The 20144-nt window shown below is 33.0% G+C and overlaps 1 protein-coding gene across 2 annotated transcripts in view; it reads right to left on the bottom strand.

Moving 5' to 3' along the window:
• The window catches only part of LOC126735750 (la-related protein Larp4B-like), a 72729-nt gene that overhangs the window by 20516 nt on the left and 32069 nt on the right, over window positions 1-20144 (bottom strand). For both annotated transcript variants that reach the window (XM_050439840.1, XM_050439839.1), the window contains exons 6-10: window positions 19817-20062; window positions 15010-15231; window positions 10064-10427; window positions 5370-5687; window positions 3403-3880 (exon numbers count right to left, since the gene is read on the bottom strand). In XM_050439840.1, the coding sequence (XP_050295797.1) occupies window positions 3403-3880; window positions 5370-5687; window positions 10064-10427; window positions 15010-15231; window positions 19817-20062 (1628 nt within the window). The remainder of the gene's footprint in view (window positions 1-3402; window positions 3881-5369; window positions 5688-10063; window positions 10428-15009; window positions 15232-19816; window positions 20063-20144) is intronic.

The raw sequence follows: 20144 nt of genomic DNA, 5'->3' as shown, positions 1-20144 counted from the left end.
TAGAGCATTGAAAGTGTCTACTAGCATCTACGGTTGATAAATATGGTTTTTCTACAAAAATCAAAGCATAAATTATAATTCTTATAAGGCTCTTAAATATAAAATAACTTTTTACCTTGAAAATATAATAAAATTTGTAGTTCTTCATCCGCGTTAGCTAAAACTGTTCGTTTTTTTCTTTGTAGATTTTTGTGGTTTCTCATACTCCTTTCAGTGTAATAAAAAGTGGACCTAGCAGGAACTCTCATTTCGGGATGAATATGGTGATATTCAGCTTGCGCTCGAGCAACATTATTGTTGTTTTTGTAAAACAACCTCATAATTTCAAACTTTTCTTCTTCGGTATAACCCATATTCAAAAGAAATAGCAGAAACATTGACAGTGACAGCCCAACAAATAACATTATTTATTTTATTGTTACCGATAAACACCATAGCAACGGGGATTCGGGTAAACAGTTGTTTTATTTTTTAATTTTTTAAAGATAAATATTGGGAAAACGGCTAAACCAAATATTAACATATTATATATTTTTGAAATCAGAAAAAAAATGTCTTTTATGTAATGTAAAAATATACAAGGGGTTCTATTTAAAAAAAATGAACTGTGTATTTTTTATTAACTTTGCGATACCCCTGTATTATATTTTATAACATTTCCTGGCGATTTAAGGTAAACCCTACAACTTTTATATAAAACTTTTTTTTCCACCTCGTATAATAACCGAGCTAGGCTTTGTCTAAATATAAAAGACAACCCGGTACAAACAATAATAAACAATAAATATTGATATCAATTTTTTTGATATTTTTTTTAGAGTTGAGAAGCAACATATTTCTTAGTATTAGTTTTGATTTATTTAATATTAATGTATATGAGACAGTTAACCCCTTACCGTATACTGTGCCAGATTTGGAAAGTTTTTTAAACAGGCAGTATCAACCATTGTGGTTTTATGCCGCGACCGCAATTTGTCCCATATTTGGCACCTTCGCTTCTTTATTTTCAATTAATATTGTCGCCGCCTAGCGCTTATTTTGTGAATTAGGTCAGATCTTGTTTAGCCGCCGGCATGCACGTGTTACAAGGTTTATTTACAAAGTTGAAGTGATCATAAAACACATAAAAATCTTTTTTTTTTTGTTTGTAAGATTATCTATGTTTTGTTAAGTATTTATTCATGTGATCTGGGTATAATTACGCCCTTCAATGCATATAGTTGTCGATTTTTTGTCATTTATTTACTTGTGCCACATTTGATGCAACTTGCAGTAAACGAAAAAATCATTTATTTTTTTCAGATGGATCCAAAACGGTTTTACGGTACCAAATCTGTTGATATTCCAAATCAAAGTGAAGATGAAAATTTGTCAGACAACAACCTTTACCAAAACAGAACACTATTTTCTAAAGTTTTATTGGAAGAGTCTAACGAAGATGAACAGATTGAGAGAGAAGTTGAGGATGTCATAATTTGTGAAACCGATCATTCTGATAGTGAAAATGATGTTCCCCTTTCAACCCTAGTTGCAGCGTACAAGAAAAAGAAAAGAAGGTAGTTCTTGAATGGGAACAAACATTTGAAGGTAGCTGAGGAAGATAAATTCTTCAAAGGAACTGAATCTTTAGGAATCAATATTTTGGATTTTTTCAAGTTTTTTTTTACTGATGAAATATTGGTGTATATAGCGGAACAGACTAATTTATATGCTATCCAATTGTAGGCCTGAAAAACCAGCAAATATAAGCAAGGAAGAAATAAATATTTTTATTGGAATTTGCATATACATGTCTGTAGCACACCTGCCATCTAATAGAACCTATTGGAGCAGTACCTTGGGTATTACTGCAATGACCGAAGCTATGACATGCACTAGATTTGAAGAAATAAAACGTTTTATTCACTTCAATGATAATACAAAGCAGCAACACAATTGTAATGAACCTGACTATGATAAGCTTTTCAAAATCCCTTTTTTGAAAAAATGCGAGATAGATACTTACTTGTTCCAAAAGAAGAACATCTTGCAGTTGACGAACAAATTATTCCTACAAAAGCTCGATCAACCCTAAAGCAATATAACCAGAAAAAACCTCATAAATGGGGTTATGAAGGATTTGTACTAAGTGGAGTATCAGGCTTCAGCTATGATTTTGATTTCTTTTCTGGACCAACTAAGTTGCAGGCTCATCAACCAGATGTTGGAGCAAGTAGTAATGTGGTAGTAAAACTGACAGAGTCAGTTCCAAGGAATCGAAATTACAAAGTTTTTTTTGATAATTGGTTTACGAGCCTTCCACTACTTGTTTATCTCAGCAAAGAGGGCATTTTGCTTCTTGGTGCTGTTCGCAAAAATCGAATTCCAGGGACAAGGGACACGGTTGTTGAAAAAGTGGCTCGAGTGGATCATACAGATGTGTCTGTAGTTTCGTGGTTCGATAATAAAATAAATAGTTACTACAGTATTAACCTATGTAGGCAGTGAACCTATTTCTGAAGTGCAGAGATTTTGTAGAAAGGAAATTATGATCCCTCGTCCAAAGTGTATAGAAGTATACAATAATTATATGGGCGGTGTGGATCTTTTGGATTCCATGCTAGGCTATTATAGGATACTAATAAGATCAACAAAATTTTACCTAAAAATTTTTTTTCATTTCCTCGACATGTTATGTTGTAACAGTTGGATATTATGAAGAATATCGGTCATAAGTACGAGTTCTGACGAATGTTATTTGCCACTGGCTGAGTTCAAACTTGGATTGGCGGAAATTCTAACAATATCTAATGTAATATCAAGAAAGCGGGGCAGAAAGCGAATAGAATTGCAAAAAATACAGCGAAGAACGTAAAGGTGAGCTTGCACGGATATTTTTTTAAATTGATTTTTGATTAGTTTGTGTTTATTTCTGTGGGAAAAAAATATGAGTGAGGTTATCATTACGCCAGTAACTTATTTGTTTATTGTATTTCCTCTTGGGCAAATGTCTGCCCCTTATAAACGTTTTCAGGGCGAAATCAATTAGTATTTTGTTACGATCTAGATCTGATCCTAAAAATGTATGAGATCGGATTTAGACAAATAGGTATTTTCATGGTTTAGGTCAGTCTTCAAAACGAATTGAATACCGATGAAAGGTATAGCTAATATTTAGATGTTGACAGCTGTTAGACATGACGTCACTCGAGTGCAACCATATGATGGCGAGTAAGGCGCTTACTCGCTAAAATATGGCTTTAAAATAATTAACAACCAAAATGATTAAATCAAAATTTGGCACGTGACAATCAGATTTCCTAAATTTCAATGAATGATTTTATTTAAAATTCTATTTGAGTAAGTACAGTTTGTTCTATACTTGGTTATATGTCTATGCATAAAACTATCAACTTATCTTACCTCTGGGGTGAACTAGGCGGAGTCATTCCGACACTACTCAACAGCTCGATGGCGGCGGTCGCATCATCTGGATGGGGCGCGGGCGGCGATCCGCACCTCGCCTCCTCCGTCGTCTCCTTTAACCCTGTTTCGCCCTTAATTGCGGAACCGCCCTTCGTCTTGGCGACGCCCTTTACGACGTCCGCGAGACGGTTCTCGCCCCAGGCGGACGCGGCGTTATTGGGCGGCGGGGCGGCCGCGTCCATCGTCTGCGTCGAGCCTTCAGTCTTTGAATGACCGCCCGGGGGCGGGTAGTAGTGGGAGGCGGCGGACGGGTTACTATACGTCGCGCCGCCTACGTGATTTAGGTGGTTGTGGTGGTGGTGGTGCTGTTGCTGCAGCTGCTGCTGTTGAGCGGGCTGTTGTTGTTGTTGCTGCGCCTGCGGTTGTTGCTGGTATTGGGTTTTGGCGGGCGCTGGACCGTTTGATACGTCCATGCCTATGAATTTAGGTTTAGTTTTAGTATATATATTATCTTTTTATTAATATTATTTAGTTTTATTATATATGAGGCAAATTTTAACATGGAAAGCTTAAAAATAACCCAATATAGGGTTATAATGACTAACTAAAAAAAGTCAACAAAAATCTAGCACATGCACCCTGTACGTTGCTATACTGCATTGCAAATACGTAGAGAGTAATAAAATGTAAATTTCCGAGTTTCTTTGGTCATCCATGGGGGTATGTAAATTTACTACCTAGTTAATGAATAAATCAATATAATAATAAAGGTAATTTAATTATATATTATTTATATTTAATATTTATAATGTTCTTCAAATTAATTATGTTATTTTATTAATGTTCATTTAAATCAGATGACGAAAAATAAAATTTTTTACGATTAAAAACATAATATGCATTGAATTGTTTACCTCAGTTTATAAGTTTGCTTAATTTTTACTTTTGTTGGATATGGGTCAAAAAAAATCGAGGTTGTAAAAACGTCGACAAAACATACAATTGATTGTCTGAAGGTAGTTTTTTTACCTATATCCAACAAAAATAAAAATTAAGCAAATAATATGTATTATTATTTATATATTTAAAAACTTTCAATAAAGTTATAATAGTTCGTTTAATTTATATTATAGTACCTTGCTTGCACACCTTTGTTGTGTCATTTTCAGTGTTATCTGATGGATAGCAATAGAAGAAGCTCATAAACCGACCCAAAAACGGACAAAAACTGCGATCGTTCGATCGTCAGTTTCGCGTTCTACTTTTTTAAATTTTTTGTTTTTATTTTTATAATTATAGCCTAAAATTTGTTTGTTTATTTATGTAGTGTGAAGGTTGTGAAATGGGTTTTTAGTGTTAAATTTTAATTTTGTTTAGACTAATATTTTTCATTTTAGGTCTGACGATGCTCTAGCTAGAGCGAAACACGTGTAGCCATTTATTATACGTTGTAAGACCGTGACTGTGTGTTTTCTTCGTTTTCGTCAGTTTTGTAATTTTGTTAATCTCTTTGAGAAGAATGGATGAGATTTTTTATATATGTAACTTGATTATAAGACAGCTGACACGTCAAACGACTAAGAATGCTGAGAATTTCGCCTGGTGAATGCCACCCGGGAATATTATCCACAACCACGTTTATTATTTTGCAATTATCCAGCAAAAATGCGTCCTTTACATTCGAAGGAAAAACCAGCAAGTGGTACCTCAAATAGGCAACCTGGTTGCACTCTTAATATTGCCCTCCCATCCAGCACTGGGATGTAGGCAATCGCAACATGCACCTCTAAGGTCTATAATTTGAAAAAGAGCGCGGGAATAATCAATGTTGATTCAGACGCCGAAAACAGAACTTTTGAATTCCTTAATCCGAAATTGATCACTTCTACTTTCTTTCATATACAGTCAAAGCGAGTATTGAAAAAAAAAACAATCCTCAATTCATAATCAAACTCAAAACTTACCAGGCAACGGAGGGAAGGCCTCTTCGACCAAATCAAATTGGGATTTGGCACCGGCCACGATGGGTCCGGTCTGGGTTTGGGCGGATGCTGCCACGCCGCCCATTCCGGCACCGTTGGCATGGTGCAAGGCGGCAGCGGAGGCGGCACTATTGGCGCCGCCGCTCAGGCCTCCCCCGGGAGCGTCCTCGTCCCTCTTTTTCCGTCGGTGGCGAGGCGGCACCACCTCTTTTAGCACGAAAGGGGCGGGCGGCGCGAATCTGTACATATCAGCGGGGCCGGCGTTTTCTGGATGATGGTGCATGCCGGTCGGTATGCCGCCTAAACAAATTCAAGCAATGTTGTACACTTAACTTATCTGCGTTTTGTATTATTTCATTTCTATTTTGTTAATATTTGATTTTTTCTGATAATGCAATTTCTCTGCAACTGTATTTTGTTATAATTTTAATGCTTTTAATTACATGGCCTATATTAGATAGTCCAAGGCCAGAGCAATTTATTTATTTTTTCAGTTTTATACTCTGAACCATCAGATCAAAATTTAATTCAGAATATTAAAGTGTATTATTAATCATATTATTTTATATGCAGCTGAAGAGACAACAATCCTTTTAACGCAGTATTATTTTAGAAATGCTGTACACAGCCTTGACAGAACTGAAAGAATCAGATGACGAAAACATTGCAATCTCAGAGCTTCAGAAAACCACCTTGTCCACTGAGCCAGGAAGACTCGGTATAGGATATGATGCATGAAACATACGTAGAATTCTACGCCAAAATGAACAATAAAATAAAAAAAGGTGCTTTCATTTAAAAAAAATAAAGTTGATGGTCGAAATTTATTTTTGAGCAACCCGGTATATACAAACTTCACGTACACAAAAGCGCAACTTGAAATAAAATCGATCGGAAAAAGACGGATCCGAGCGTTTTTGCAGAAAACTCATCGCTTAATTTTAAATGAATTTAGACATAACGTTTGGTGCGTATAAATATATACATACATACAGATTTATATGTATGCGAACATAATAATTTACTAACCATGGAATTATTCGAATGAATATTAACCGGCAATCCGGTTATTTAAATAGCCAGCTTTTTTTTCTCTCTCTAAGACGGAAGTACTAGGAATACATAAATACTTTGTTGCAAGTTGATACATTTTAAGTAAAAGAGACTTATGTTTTGTCCAAAATACTAATGGATATTTTTTGCAAATAGTGTCTACGTAAAGTAACGATATTTGTTTGTGTCAAAAAGTATTTTTTTCTAGCACCTTTCTATCGAAGTGAGACCAAAGATCATCCTCATTAAAACTGAGATTTTGAGTTCCAGTTTCAAAAATATCCCTCTCCAAGTTATTTCTAGCAATTTGAGTTGGTGCTCAACAATCTCAGTAACTTCCTTTATCACCTATTTTCGTGCATTTTTTTTCCTCAAACTGGTAATTTGGATTTGGTATTCAATTTTGTAAAAAAATTTGGATCAATGAAAGTTGCTTTTGCCACATTTTTTTCTTTAATATTTACGTAGTCTACGTATTAAGAGCATCTAACCACGTATTTTTTATTGCTGAGCCCTGCAAATCATATCTGTGCAATTTTCGTAAATTTAAGCGACCAGCGACCACGGAAACGCCCCAATCAGTGGTACAATCAATGAAATTGTGGAGTAGGTTTCCTCAGATCAAATATTGGTTAATATATTGTATTTTAACACTTTAATACGATCAATAAAACTCCACTGCATCTAGATATTCGAAAAATTTAAGGCAAATTAATGATACAAATACTTAATGAATCTTTAATTACCAAAAGTCTTTTCAACATGATATAGTATGAAATCTCGTTGCTACATCTTGTTTGAAGGTTCATCTGTTCTCGAACAGATTTTAATTTGACATTCTCGTGTCATATTCTTAGTATTAGCATACCACTGCTACAATATTTTCTCCTGTATGTGACATTTAATTTATCACTTGATATGAATATGCTGTTAAAGTAAAATAACCAAAATTACTCTCCAAAGTCCAAATATTGGTGATGATACCAATATTTTGAATACTCGTCAAAGAAGCTTTAAGTGTTGAAGTCATTTCTGTATAATAATAAGGTACAATCAGGGTTGACAGATTATTTCTACTTAGCGGTGTGTATAAAGGTCGTAAAGTTTGAAAATATATCAAAAAGCCGGTGTTCTCTACAATAGGTAATCGCTAAAAGTAATTTGTTGGCCTCGTTTTAATTTCACACCATCTTCGGAAAAACTCACTGTTTTTCTAAAGTTTTTTTCTTATCTGGTGTTACTGCACAAGAACTGTTCTTGATTGGTAGTGTCACCGATGTGCTTATACTTGGACCTGAAGAAAATGGAACATTTTCAAGTTGTGTCAATTTTAGAAGGTACACTTTCAATTTGATCATTTGGAAGGATGGAATTCTCAATAAATGTTGTTTTAGGTTTGATCTACCACCACTGCATAACTTTCTTACACAAGGTACATGTCTCCCTTTTCCATTAATTTTTTTTTAAGAAATTCTAAATAATAGACTTTTTTGCTCCTGGATGCACTCACTGTTCAAATTTAAAATCAACAAATCACAAAACCAAGTCGAATTTACTTAAATTGTTATATAATTAATACAAATATTTGTAATCTGTATAAATTTTTCCGTTTTAAATTTAATAATAACGATAACGAACGCGGAAAGGTTCAAATAAACGCTAAAAACTATAAACAAGCTTGTTCTGCAGATCAACAAGTGTTCAATTTTATCATACAGATTAGAATAAATCACATTAACTGATCTGCACGCGGCCAAACACCGGCAGCCAGCATTACATATGGCGGGAATATCAGCTAATACATATATACATACGGTTTTACAATTAAACTTATTTGTATAAATTCAAAAAAGTAGTCCATTTTTCACAAAGAGACCTCTCAATAATAAAAATTCAGAGATAGGAGGCACACAAAGTCAATGGTCTCAGATTACGTTTATTTTTTAAAAAACTATTACACGTGTTTCGCCCTAAGGCATCATCAGATCTAAAAGTAGAAAGCAACTCTAGTATAAAAAACAACAAACATAGACACGAATTATAATGTTGAGATACGACTTACCGGTAAAGCTATTCGTTTAACATTAAACAAAACAAGCAGAATGAGGTAATACGGTAATAAAGCAAAAAATAAAATGTGAAATATGACTTGGTCGAAAATTAAACCAGCGGCCATCGGGTTCGTAGGCAAGCGCTAAACTTACGTGCTATCCAGGGGCCGTATTTTCGAATCTATGCGAGAATCTTCCAATGCGAACAAAGTCGAGCGGCAAAATTCGCACACGAATTAAAAAGTGCATTTTTTAACAGCATTCGAAATTTAATTCGCATACGAACATGAAATGTACGTATGCGAATGGCAACGTAGCAAAGTCGAGTGCTATTGGAGGCTATGTCAAACGGGATGAAGACGATAAAGATTTTTTAACCTAAAATTTAAGTTTAAAAACATCAGGGAATTTTGAGGTTTTTTTCATGGCGTTTCTTGGGATTTTCGAATTGAAAACGAATTGCCTTTTTTTAAGATGCATTAAAAAAATATAAAATATTGCGGTTTAGTGTCGAGTGAGCAAAAGAAAGAACTAATTTCATTTATGGAAGAGCACCCGGAATTAAAGTCGGGCAAATTCACCCAAGATTTTTCAGCTAAAACTGCACAAGCCTTGTGGATAAAGTAGCGGACAGATTACACAGTCTCTGGAGCACGTAAAGAGCACATTAATTCCATCGTAATAGGCTTGCTTAATCTATATAATTTATTAAAGTAAGCATCAACATTTGAATACATTTCAAATGGGTCAAGAGTACATCCTACTCCTTCTATCTGCCGGAGTTTCAGTCTCTTCCAGTGCATTGACGACATTTCTTTGCACAAGATTGTTTAATCTTGCCATTTGATTATTGATTTTTTTTTCAATAAAAAAACAACAAAAAAACACTATGAAAATACAAAAACAAAGCTAGTTTAAAATCAAAACAAGACGGCAGAATCAAATTGAAAATCGTACACGACCTTTGAAATTCGAATGGTATATACCCATTCGAGACACCGCATGCGAACAAGTTCGCATACGAAGCGGTCGAAAATACGAATATCGATTTTTCGTGCGACATCCTCTAATTTCCTATGCGAATCAAAGTCGAATGGTTTCAAAAATACGGCCCCAGGTCATGATACATATTGTTAAACATTAAATGCGGTTCAAAGGTAAAAACATCATTCAGACAAGACAGTACAGGACTCCTTTTTGCCCTTGTGATCGCCCTGATGCCTTAGGGCGATATACGTGTACTAGTTTTTAAAAAAATAAACATAATCTGAGACCATTGACTTTGTGTCCCTCCAATCTCTGATTTTTTATTATTTGTATAAAGTTTTGATACTGCTATTTTTTCATAATTTGTAAAAAAATAAAACATCACTCTAGGAACGATATCTACCCAGACTATCGAACAACCAGTTGGTTATACGAATATCGTATAACCAGATTTAACAGGCATTAACGCAAGAATTATTTTAAATCAAGTATATCCACCAAACGTATATCACCGAGCTATACTACAAAAACAATTTTATTTGAAAAAGGTGAATGGCAAAAAACAACAAAAAAAAATGAGCTTACCAGAAGAAGGAAGTATCGGTCCGCCGTAAATAGCCCCGGGATGCGTCGGGTGTTGTGGCGGATACGACTCGAGGGGCTCAGGCACCGGCGGTCTGGCCGCGCCCTCATTGCCCGCCATCTTGGAAGACATCTTCGGGGTCGTACCGTTATTGCCCTGGTTCGGGTAATGGGCCTGCGGTTGCTGCTGGTGATGTTGTTGGTGGCCGTGATGGTATTGCTGCTGCTGTTGCTGCTGCTGCGGCCCAGACGGAGACGATGAACGGTGCGAGGTGGAAGGGACTCTAGACTGTTGTTGTTGCTGTTGCGGCTGATTACTGCTGCTGTTACTATTGTTACTACCGTTGTTACTACTGTGCGAGGGACCCTATAGTAAATAAATTGTTATTAACATAACAAATACTATGTAACAAAAGTTGTTGTTACATAGTATTTGTAGACACAGTTTAATAAAGGTAAAAAAATTATGTACTACACTACTAAACAATGAAGTACCACAGAAAAAAAAACAGTGGCCAAGATTTGCTTTTCTGAAAGCTAAGGAAAAGGATTCACAGAATGTTTTGGATTGATACCTGGGTTGTCATAGTTGTCATAGTTTAAATTATTCGGTTTTCATTTTTTCAATTTAAATCACTTCTCGCTTTTTGGGGAATTTATGTTCTTAATAAGTGAATGGAGAATAGGGTGGTCTGTTTCCCTGGGTAATTGAGTACATAATTATAATATATTATTTTTATTTAAAATAAAATCTTTCATAAAGAACACGCAGTATTATTTTAATGAACTATTAAGAAATATATTTGGATGACATAAATCGTATATATACAGAGTTATTAGCAAAATTTAAAAAAAAGACTACATTTCGGTAAAAATAAGTTATTTTCCAGCCTTGTTATGCTACAAATTCCTTAAAACTTTTTTTTGCGAAATTATTTGTCATCGGTTATCACAAGTTGCCTTAAATTTCAAGTTGAAAATTAACATTTGTAAACAAGTTTTAAAAGTTTGAAAATGTAGACCTAAATGATCTCAAGTAAAAGTGGCAGTTTTATAGTTTTCTTATTTACATCCGAGAATGTCCATCGTGAGGCCAGACTTTCAAAAGCTGCAATCTGGAAAATCTCACTGAATAAGATCCTGAATCATCAAGTCTTCCTTTACGAACCTTTTTTCCTATTTATTCATTTTTTTTTTGATTTTTTTTCAATATTTTATTAAAAAGTTGTCGTGTGTCTCGATTTTCTTGTGTAATTTCCATAATATTTTTTAACTTTATTTTGTTCGTTCCTCACTTTTTATTCTAAATTACATAATTCTATTTCAAAAACTTAGAGTAATTTTTTTATTTTTTCCTAGCAGTTGGAGTAATTCCTGTTTCTTCCAGAGAGTTGGAGTAATTTTTTTACCTAGGTGAGTGAAATATTTCTGTACTCGTTCCAGGCTTGTTTATTACCTTTTTGTTGACTTTGTTTCCTGTATTACAAACAACACAAATTTATCCATCCAGTGCAGAATATTGTACTATTTTTCATGTACTTTTACTGTCAAATTTAATTTTCCATTTCCATTAACTCTTAACTTTGGTAAGACTTTCAAGATCTCAATAGTTTCTTTAACCGCCTTGAATTATTTAAAAGTTCTTGCAGGCAGTTGAATTAAGAGAAAATAAATGAGAAAACCATGAAAGTGAGATGATTCAATATTTTACTCATTTTCACACTATTTCAATGTTTTTGTTAAGCAAAACTTAATCATTTGTATTTTTTTAAATAGCTTAATACATCATTAATAAACAAATTTAGAGACTTATTTAATCCATGTAAAGACTCTTATTCTCTTATTAGGAGCCGCTTATTCCTTGTAAAATTGAGATAATTTTCATCCAAAAATTTAGACCCTGGCAGCAATGTCAAATCAAGGAACGTTGAAGGAATAAAGAAATGTTTCACTTGCTAAGGAAAGCAAAAATGGAAGAAAGCAAAAATGTATATGTATGCATTATAAATTATATAAAAAACGATGGTGTATTCAGGATGTTAATTAAGTATGAACAATAAACTCAACAGGCGATTCTTTGAGTAATTTTAAGACAAAAAGTTCAAATAAACATGTCCGCAGCGGCTTCGTTTACGAGAGACAGGTAAAATTTCAGTTTAAAAAAATGGTTTTTAGTGAACATCTTTAATATTCTTTAAGCAATTTTGTTGTAATTTGGCAGTGTAATTTATACTAACTAGTAAAGAGTTGATTTAGTCCTACTTTAATTAAAAGTTCAGTGGCGTACCAATATCTTGAACTAGAAAAATGCACGACACTGACTTTTGTAGATATTTTAACTCTCTCTGGATTTAAAAATTGTTTATGTCAAATTTATTGTACAAGAATAAAATTATTATTTTTAACGACAAAATTTAAATGTAATTAAATGAATTTTTTTTCCTTTAAAGAATGCCTATTTTTACTATCTGTCGAAATTACGAATTTTAAAATAATTTCCGTTTATTTTTCCTACCCATTTTAATAATAAAGTTTTAATATGTATTTTATTTTTTTTTTTTGCATCATATTTAAAGATGAATATACTTTGTATAATTTTGTAAAAAGACTCCATATAAGCATCAAAATTTGAAAAAATCATAATAAACCATAAAAAAAGAATTAAAAAATCTTACAGCAATTTTTTTGCAGATGCTCTTCATGTTATAGAAATCTGGCCATGACTCGCTTTTCTGAAATACTTTAGATGTACTAGTAGATTATGCCAGCAAATAAACTATTGACCCCTGTAGCTTCGTCAAGCTTTTAATTTATGCAAAAATAACAAAAACCATGCGGTATATTCGCATTAGAGTAGTATTGACCAATTTAAGGGCTCAATTCTTGAACACCTAAGCATCTCCTAGAGAAAAAAGTAGAAAAGTTAATTTTTTATTCCTATATCGCCATCTCAGTCTAAGGCTTAGCATTAAAATGATGTTTATTCTATATAGTTGAGCAAACAGTGCCAGAAACGATATATTTAAAAAAAAATATCATTAAATGATAGAAGAAAAGAAATCATGTAACATTTCCTACAGGCATTTGAAAAAGTAGCACCTTGAAGTCATTGGCAAAACGTTCTTTCTATGATTTTCTAGTCCATCAATTTCTTTTAATTGCCTGAAATAGGTCTTAATTTTTCTCTTACAGAGAGTTAATGTTAATAATTAAATTGCCTGGGCGAAATTTTCTATTTTTCTTTGTTCAAACAGTTATATTGAAAAAAGTGCAGAATTTCAATTTTTAACCTTATCTTTCCCATCTCAGTCAGTATTCTAAGATAGCAATAAAATCGTTTGTTCTGTGTAGTTCAGCAATCTGTGCCAGAAAAAATATATTTTTAGGAAATTCAGATAAACATGTAGAAATTAAATTATGTAAAACTTCGTCAAGGCACGTGAAAAAGGGCTTGAAAAGTTGTTGGCAAAGCGTCGTTTCTTTGATTTTCGAGAAAATGAATTTCCTGTAAGAAATCTGCTTGGACGAAATTTTCTGTTTTTCTTCGTTCAAACAGTTATATGCAGGGTTCAAAGAGATACAGGGTGTCAAAGTTTTAATTAAAATATTTTAAATTTCATACTTTTTCCAAAATTACTTCAGATATTTAATTGAAATTTCGTAACGTTTGGATAGATAGGAAAGATACAGATTTTTATGAAAAAATTATTATTTTACTTCAACCAATAGCGTGCGTGTTCACACATCTTCGCACAATTTTAATTTTAAAAAATGCTGCGCCACTGATTTTTCTAGTATCAAAAATTATTTTTAGAACCCTTATTAAGTTTACAATAAAAAATTGCCTTTAAGTTGTTTTTGTTTGACATGCTGTTTGTCGCAAAAAATGAAAATACAAAATTTATTAAAGCTAGTGACTTTCAACAACAATCAAAGAAAATAAAACGTAAAATGACAAAAATTTCTCAAAATGTAGACCACCCACTTCAATATATTTTTGACATTTTCCAACTAACGCGCGTATTGCAGCTGACGACACTGACATGACGATTTTGCTGGATGATTTCATCTATTTCGCTGGTTTTTGAATGCTACTGTGTTATCCAATATATATTCCCTGACTTTGTAGTTAAAGATATTAAAATAATTTATATTTTTAAATTCCGGTAGTAGCAAATTGTAGAGATTGATGCCTGTATAGTTAATAAATTTTAAATATGTGGAGTTATTTGGAATTAGGGTGTCAAAATGTACACTACCATTAGATCTAGTTAGGTAATTATGATTTCTCTTTTGATGATTCGTTCTTCCCTGATGAATAAATAAATTTTACGACAGATAAAATGTATAGCGGTTCAAAATCTACTAAAGATGTTAATGTAAAAAGCTCAGATGTCGGAAACATTACTGGCTTATCATGAATATTCTTAATAAAGCACTTTTGTAAACTTTTGATTTTGTCGTAATATTTGTCATATGCAACTCAACAAATACAGAGACCATAATTTAAAACCACTATTGCTTGGTATATTTGTTCGAGTGTTTTAATACTAAAAGGCCTTTTAGTTGTTTAAATTTCCAAATATTACACCTTAACTTATTAAAAGATATTGGTACAGTTTTTTCTCGGAATAAATATTTTATTAAAAAATTTAAAAAGTAAAAAACTGTCCTAAAATAATAATCGTTTGCTAAAAATCCAATCCTGAATCCATTTCTCGATTCTGAATAAAACAACTCGAACTATAATAAATGCATACTAACTACAGATTTTCACAATAAACAAACTTAAAACCATGTTTTTTCACATGACCATAAATCCAGTTCCGTATTTTACATAATAACCCAATTACAGGCCGAATCATATAATCTTATTACCATTATCAATACGATGTCGTATTACGGCAATTACCGTATCCTTAAGTACACGAAAGCCGTATTAAAATTACCTGTTGATCGTTGCTACTCGAAGATTGCTGTTGCGATTGTCCGCCGCGTTGTTTGTTCCGGGGTCTGTTCTGGCCGGAGCCCCGATAGTTGTTTTGCGGCTTGAACTGTTGGGGCGCCAGTCCGTTCACTTGGAACACGCTGCTGATGTCGAAAAACCCCGTGGCGGACGGCGGCCAGGCCGTTACATAAGCGGTGTTCGGATATTGCTGCTGGTACGGTCCCTGTCATAAAAAGGAACAAGACAATGTTATAAATTTAAAAAAAAGTGACACCAACATAAAGAATTAGAAGACCCAGTTATAAAACATAAGCCTATCTCATAAGCGAACTGCCGATCTCCCGCGTGATTTAATTTTTGGTGCATGCTTATAACCGGGTATATTTTATAAAGGGCATTGGCCCTAACATCAAAGTGTTATCTTATACAGATGATACAAATGTCTTGATTGAAGGTAATAACTTGGAGACTATTGTAGCATTGACTGAAGCAGTGTATAATATCATTTTATGGTCTGAAAAAACAAGTGATTCCTCAATAAGGATAAAACACTTTTTGTTGATTTTTCAGAAGTAGGCAGGCAGTAGATTCTAATATTTTATTTAAAGTATACACAAAGAGAGTTACGTTCAGCAAGCAGTTTTAAACGATTAGACATTACTTTTGACCATGATCTACAGTAGAATTTTCACGTAGATATTCTTTGCAATAAATTAAAAACTAGTTGCTATGTATTAAAATTGCTTTTACAGCATTGTGGTAAAGCAGCTCTATTAACTTTATATTATACCAATTTTCATGCCTTCATGCGATATGGGATTCGGAACTCGGGACTGAGTCCTCTAGCTTCAAGGATATTTCTTATTAGAAACTATGCCATCATGATTGTTAGTAATATTAAATTTAGAGATAAAATCTTTGAATAAAATAAAATCCTTACATTGATTGGAGTTTACGTTTTTGAAATAAGTATTTATGTATAGAAAAATAAACCAATTTTCCAAGCAATTAGATTTGTCTAGGTATATAATACCCGCAGACGAAACCTTTGATTGCCAGATGCTCACCAAACAACATTTTATCAGAAAAATATTATTTATAATCACTTGCACCATAATATAACAAATTCAAAACTTCAAATAATATATGTATTTTTTGTTTTTTGAACTGTAATTATGACTTTTTCTACAGTTAGAGAACTTTATATATGTGCTTTATACTAAGGAAATAAACAACACTATTATTATTATTATTATTATTATTATTATTAAAAATGCTTAATTATCCTTAATTAGCCAAAGCTTGAACGATTGACTATCAATAGGATATCACAATATATATATAATAAGAGATAGACTTATGCCAAATTGACATTATGTCTGATATTGCTTTCTATCTTTCGGATTATCAGTCGTGGATTAATTGGTATATGATATGATCACCACAACTTCCTTACGAATATAACAAAGGCATGACAAAAGATAGATATACACTTGAGAAACGTGCGTATTTTGTTGCAATTTAGAATTTCTATTTATATCAGCCATATAAATAGAAAAAAGTAGTGGTCCCAATATAGACCCTTGTGGCACACCTGTAGTTAATGGCAATAAATTTGAGTATTATAGATCATATAGTGAAACCAGGCCATTTATAAATCCTTTGCTGAGAGTATTTATATAAAATAAAAAAGGAGAGGTCCAAGAATGGATCCCTGGGGCACTCCCTGCTTTACTTCTGTATCTTTTGAAATGTGAACTTTACCATTGTTGGTGATGCAAATATATTAAATCCTTATGGAAGAATGACTTTATTAGGGAAATACAACAATCCTTGTAAAATAGAAATTGATTGTAACTATGTAACTATAGACAAAATATAATGCTTTTAGAGAACTTGTAGAGGTTAATAGGCTACTATTTCTTACAGTTAAGCCCAACATTCAATTGCACCTGATCCTTAAGTAATTAATATGTTCTGCGAAATTAGCTTTTGATCATATATGACACCCACATCCTTCACTTTATCGGTTCTCTTAAGTAGAATTCCAATAAAATAATAGTCAAATTGAAATAAATTAGTATTACATGTGAAACTATAAATGCGCATTTATCATAATTAAGGTAAAGTTTATTTCTCCGAAAATACTCAAGAAATCTGTCAATCTCATCAAATCATTTTGTTAAGTACACCTGAGGTAACTGAATACGTGGAGGACTGTTGGCCATGTAAAGTGGCATACTGGGATCGACACCGAAGAAGATCTCCATAACCTTCCGTCCGGCAAGTCTTTGTAATAAAGTATTATGAATAATTTGGTCAAATATGTCAAATTGACATAAAAATTTTGTCATTATCATTTATCTGTTTATATTGTAATTATTAATAATTTTAATCTGACCATATTTTTCAATATAGGAGGGTGCTAATTATACGTAAAATGTTTCAAATATCGGTTAAATTAGTGTCTTTAATTTGTTTTGTTTATATTTTGGAAAATTATTGGCACTTTTATTTATTTTATTTTTATATATTTCCTTTTTTAAGATAGTTTGTAGTTGGTGTCGTTGCTTTGAATAAGATTTTGTTGACGTAATAAATATATTACTATTCTGTATAAAATGCTTCATCTTTCTGTTACCTTGTTCCTCGGGAACAAAGATATTTAAAAAATTCTATAACATTCTGACTGCTTCTGTAGAGTTCCTCTATTTAATAGAATCAACTCGCCTTTTTTTTATCAACCTTTCTGTAGAATATACAATGAATATCTGCTTGTTTTATTACTAGATCAAGCAGACTGGCAAATAATAGTAAATCTCATAGAACCTAGATTTTAATATAAATGCAAGGCGTTAAATTTGTTCAGAATTTTCATATGACTTGGTGTATTATAAGGTTTATATCATTCTGGTTTATTATATGTAAATTCATTCCTGTAGGATTTCAAATCACATGTGGCCAGGCAGCATATAACAATTTGGGGTGTTCTTTTGATATGTTCTAATTTTTTTCCTTTAATTTTTCTGTTGTGCTATTGTGTTTTATCCTATTTTTGTAAAAATGGGCAAGGTTCGTAAATAACATCAGGTGAAGACTGCGACTTGCGCAAGATTTGCCAGGTATCTCTATATTAGAAAGCACTATGAATATCATTATATGACCTCATATACAAGTATGCTTAAGACTTTTATGATGGAATCTCTTTTGGATAGAAGAAAAAAACAAGCGGTGATATATTTGTTCTTTAATATAAATAACATTAAATATTGTAACTGTGATCTTATAAACTTCATCGAGTCATGCATCACTTCATCGAGTTTTGTCACAGTTTTTTGACTGGTCGCACACAGTTGGTCAGGATAAGTAATTATATTTCTAATGGTATTGAAGTATCTTCAGGCGTGCCTCAAGGTTCGCATATTGGACCGGTCTTTTTTAACTTGTTCATAAGAGATTTGAGTGATGTAATTTTTCATTCAAAACATCTTGCTTTTGCTGATGATTTTAAACTGTATAAAGCCATTGAGTCATATCTTGATGCTGAGCTACTTCAATTGGATTTAAATAGTGTTGCTGAGTGGTGTAATAGCAATAGTCTGGAACTGTATGTAAAGAAGTGTGTATGTATTTCGTTTGGTCGTTCTAATAAAATTATTAATTATCAATACACAATCAACAATAACGAACTCAAGTCAGTTGATACAGTTAAAGATTTAGGTGTTCTTTTTGATACCAAACTAACTTTTTTGCCGCACATTTTGGATATTATTAACAGGAGTATGCGTAGTCTTGGTTTTATCACTAGAAATAGTGTACATCTTTCACCTTATTGTTTCAAATTACTTTATTACTCTTTGGTACGTTCCTTGCTTGAGTATGCGTCTGTAATTTGGTCCCCTTATTATGATTCTCATATTGAACACCTTGAGGCTGTACAAAGAAGATTCTTAAGATCCCTTGCTTATAGAGCTGAAGTTAATATTTTTCGTAATTATTACATCGGCTACAATGCTACCAGTGTCCAATTTAATATCCCTAATGTTGTAATCCCTGTTCTTGTTAATCTTCTATGTTTCGTTTACCCTTTCATTCGGCCAACTATGGGTTTTTTTCTCCACTGACTAGGACTTTGCGTTTCTTTAATGAAAATAGTTTGGATCCATTTTCCGGCGGCTTACGGTCATTCAAATCAAAAATAAATAATCTTACACTTTAACCTACGTTCCTTGGATAGTGCTAAGTTTTTAGCCCTGTTGATGACTGTTTTTTCAGAGGTTTTATCTTGGTATATATATATTTTTTTTGTAATTCTAGTATTGTATTTATATTGCTATATTGTTTAGTATTTTGTATTATCTATGTTGTTTTTGTAAACTGGCTCTGCCGTATATTGAAATAAATAAATAAATAAATAAATAAAAATAAAATAAATGTACCAAAAGTCAATTTAAAGATTTGGAACCCACACAATTTATTATGTGTTATTTCTGATAGTGTGTCTCCAATGAATAATGTGATGGCAATTACGAACCAGTTCCTTAATCAAGTTCATGTGGATTTATTTAATCTTCTGCAGATCTAAGGCTGACCCTTAAAAATAGATATAGGTATAATATAGATTTATAGATACAGTGGTATCCTATTTTTTTTAATTACAAACCATGTTATATTTTTATTTCTTTTAATTTTGTAGTATTTTAAGGTTTTAATTTAATTTTCGTTGCTGCCTTTACATGTAATTACTGTCTGCTCAGTGTTTGTAAAAAGAATCATAAATAAATAAATAAATAAATTATTATACTCACGTAAACCAGCTGATTGTAAGGGGGGGCGGCAGCGGCGGCGGCCGCAGCGGGTACGGGCGGTTGTCCCGGCGCCCCGTTTGCGTAAACGAATCGTTGTTGACCCGGTGGAAAACTCGCCGGATCGAAGACGGCTTGTGGGGGCGGCGTGGCACGGAACCCGTTCTTCGGCGGTGCCGGTACCACCCCCGGGCCCATCGGCGGTCTGCACATCGGTTTGGCTTTGATCCGAGCCATTATCGGTCGACCCTAAAAACAATCAAATTCCAAAATAGGCTTTATTGTTCCAAGCATTCGTTGTTGTGAACAAAGCTGTATAAAACAAAAAAAA

The sequence above is a fragment of the Anthonomus grandis genome, chromosome 4, assembly GCF_022605725.1.
Source record: "Anthonomus grandis grandis chromosome 4, icAntGran1.3, whole genome shotgun sequence".
Lineage (NCBI taxonomy): Eukaryota > Metazoa > Arthropoda > Insecta > Coleoptera > Curculionidae > Anthonomus > Anthonomus grandis.
This window is presented reverse-complemented; position numbering and strand designations above follow the sequence as displayed.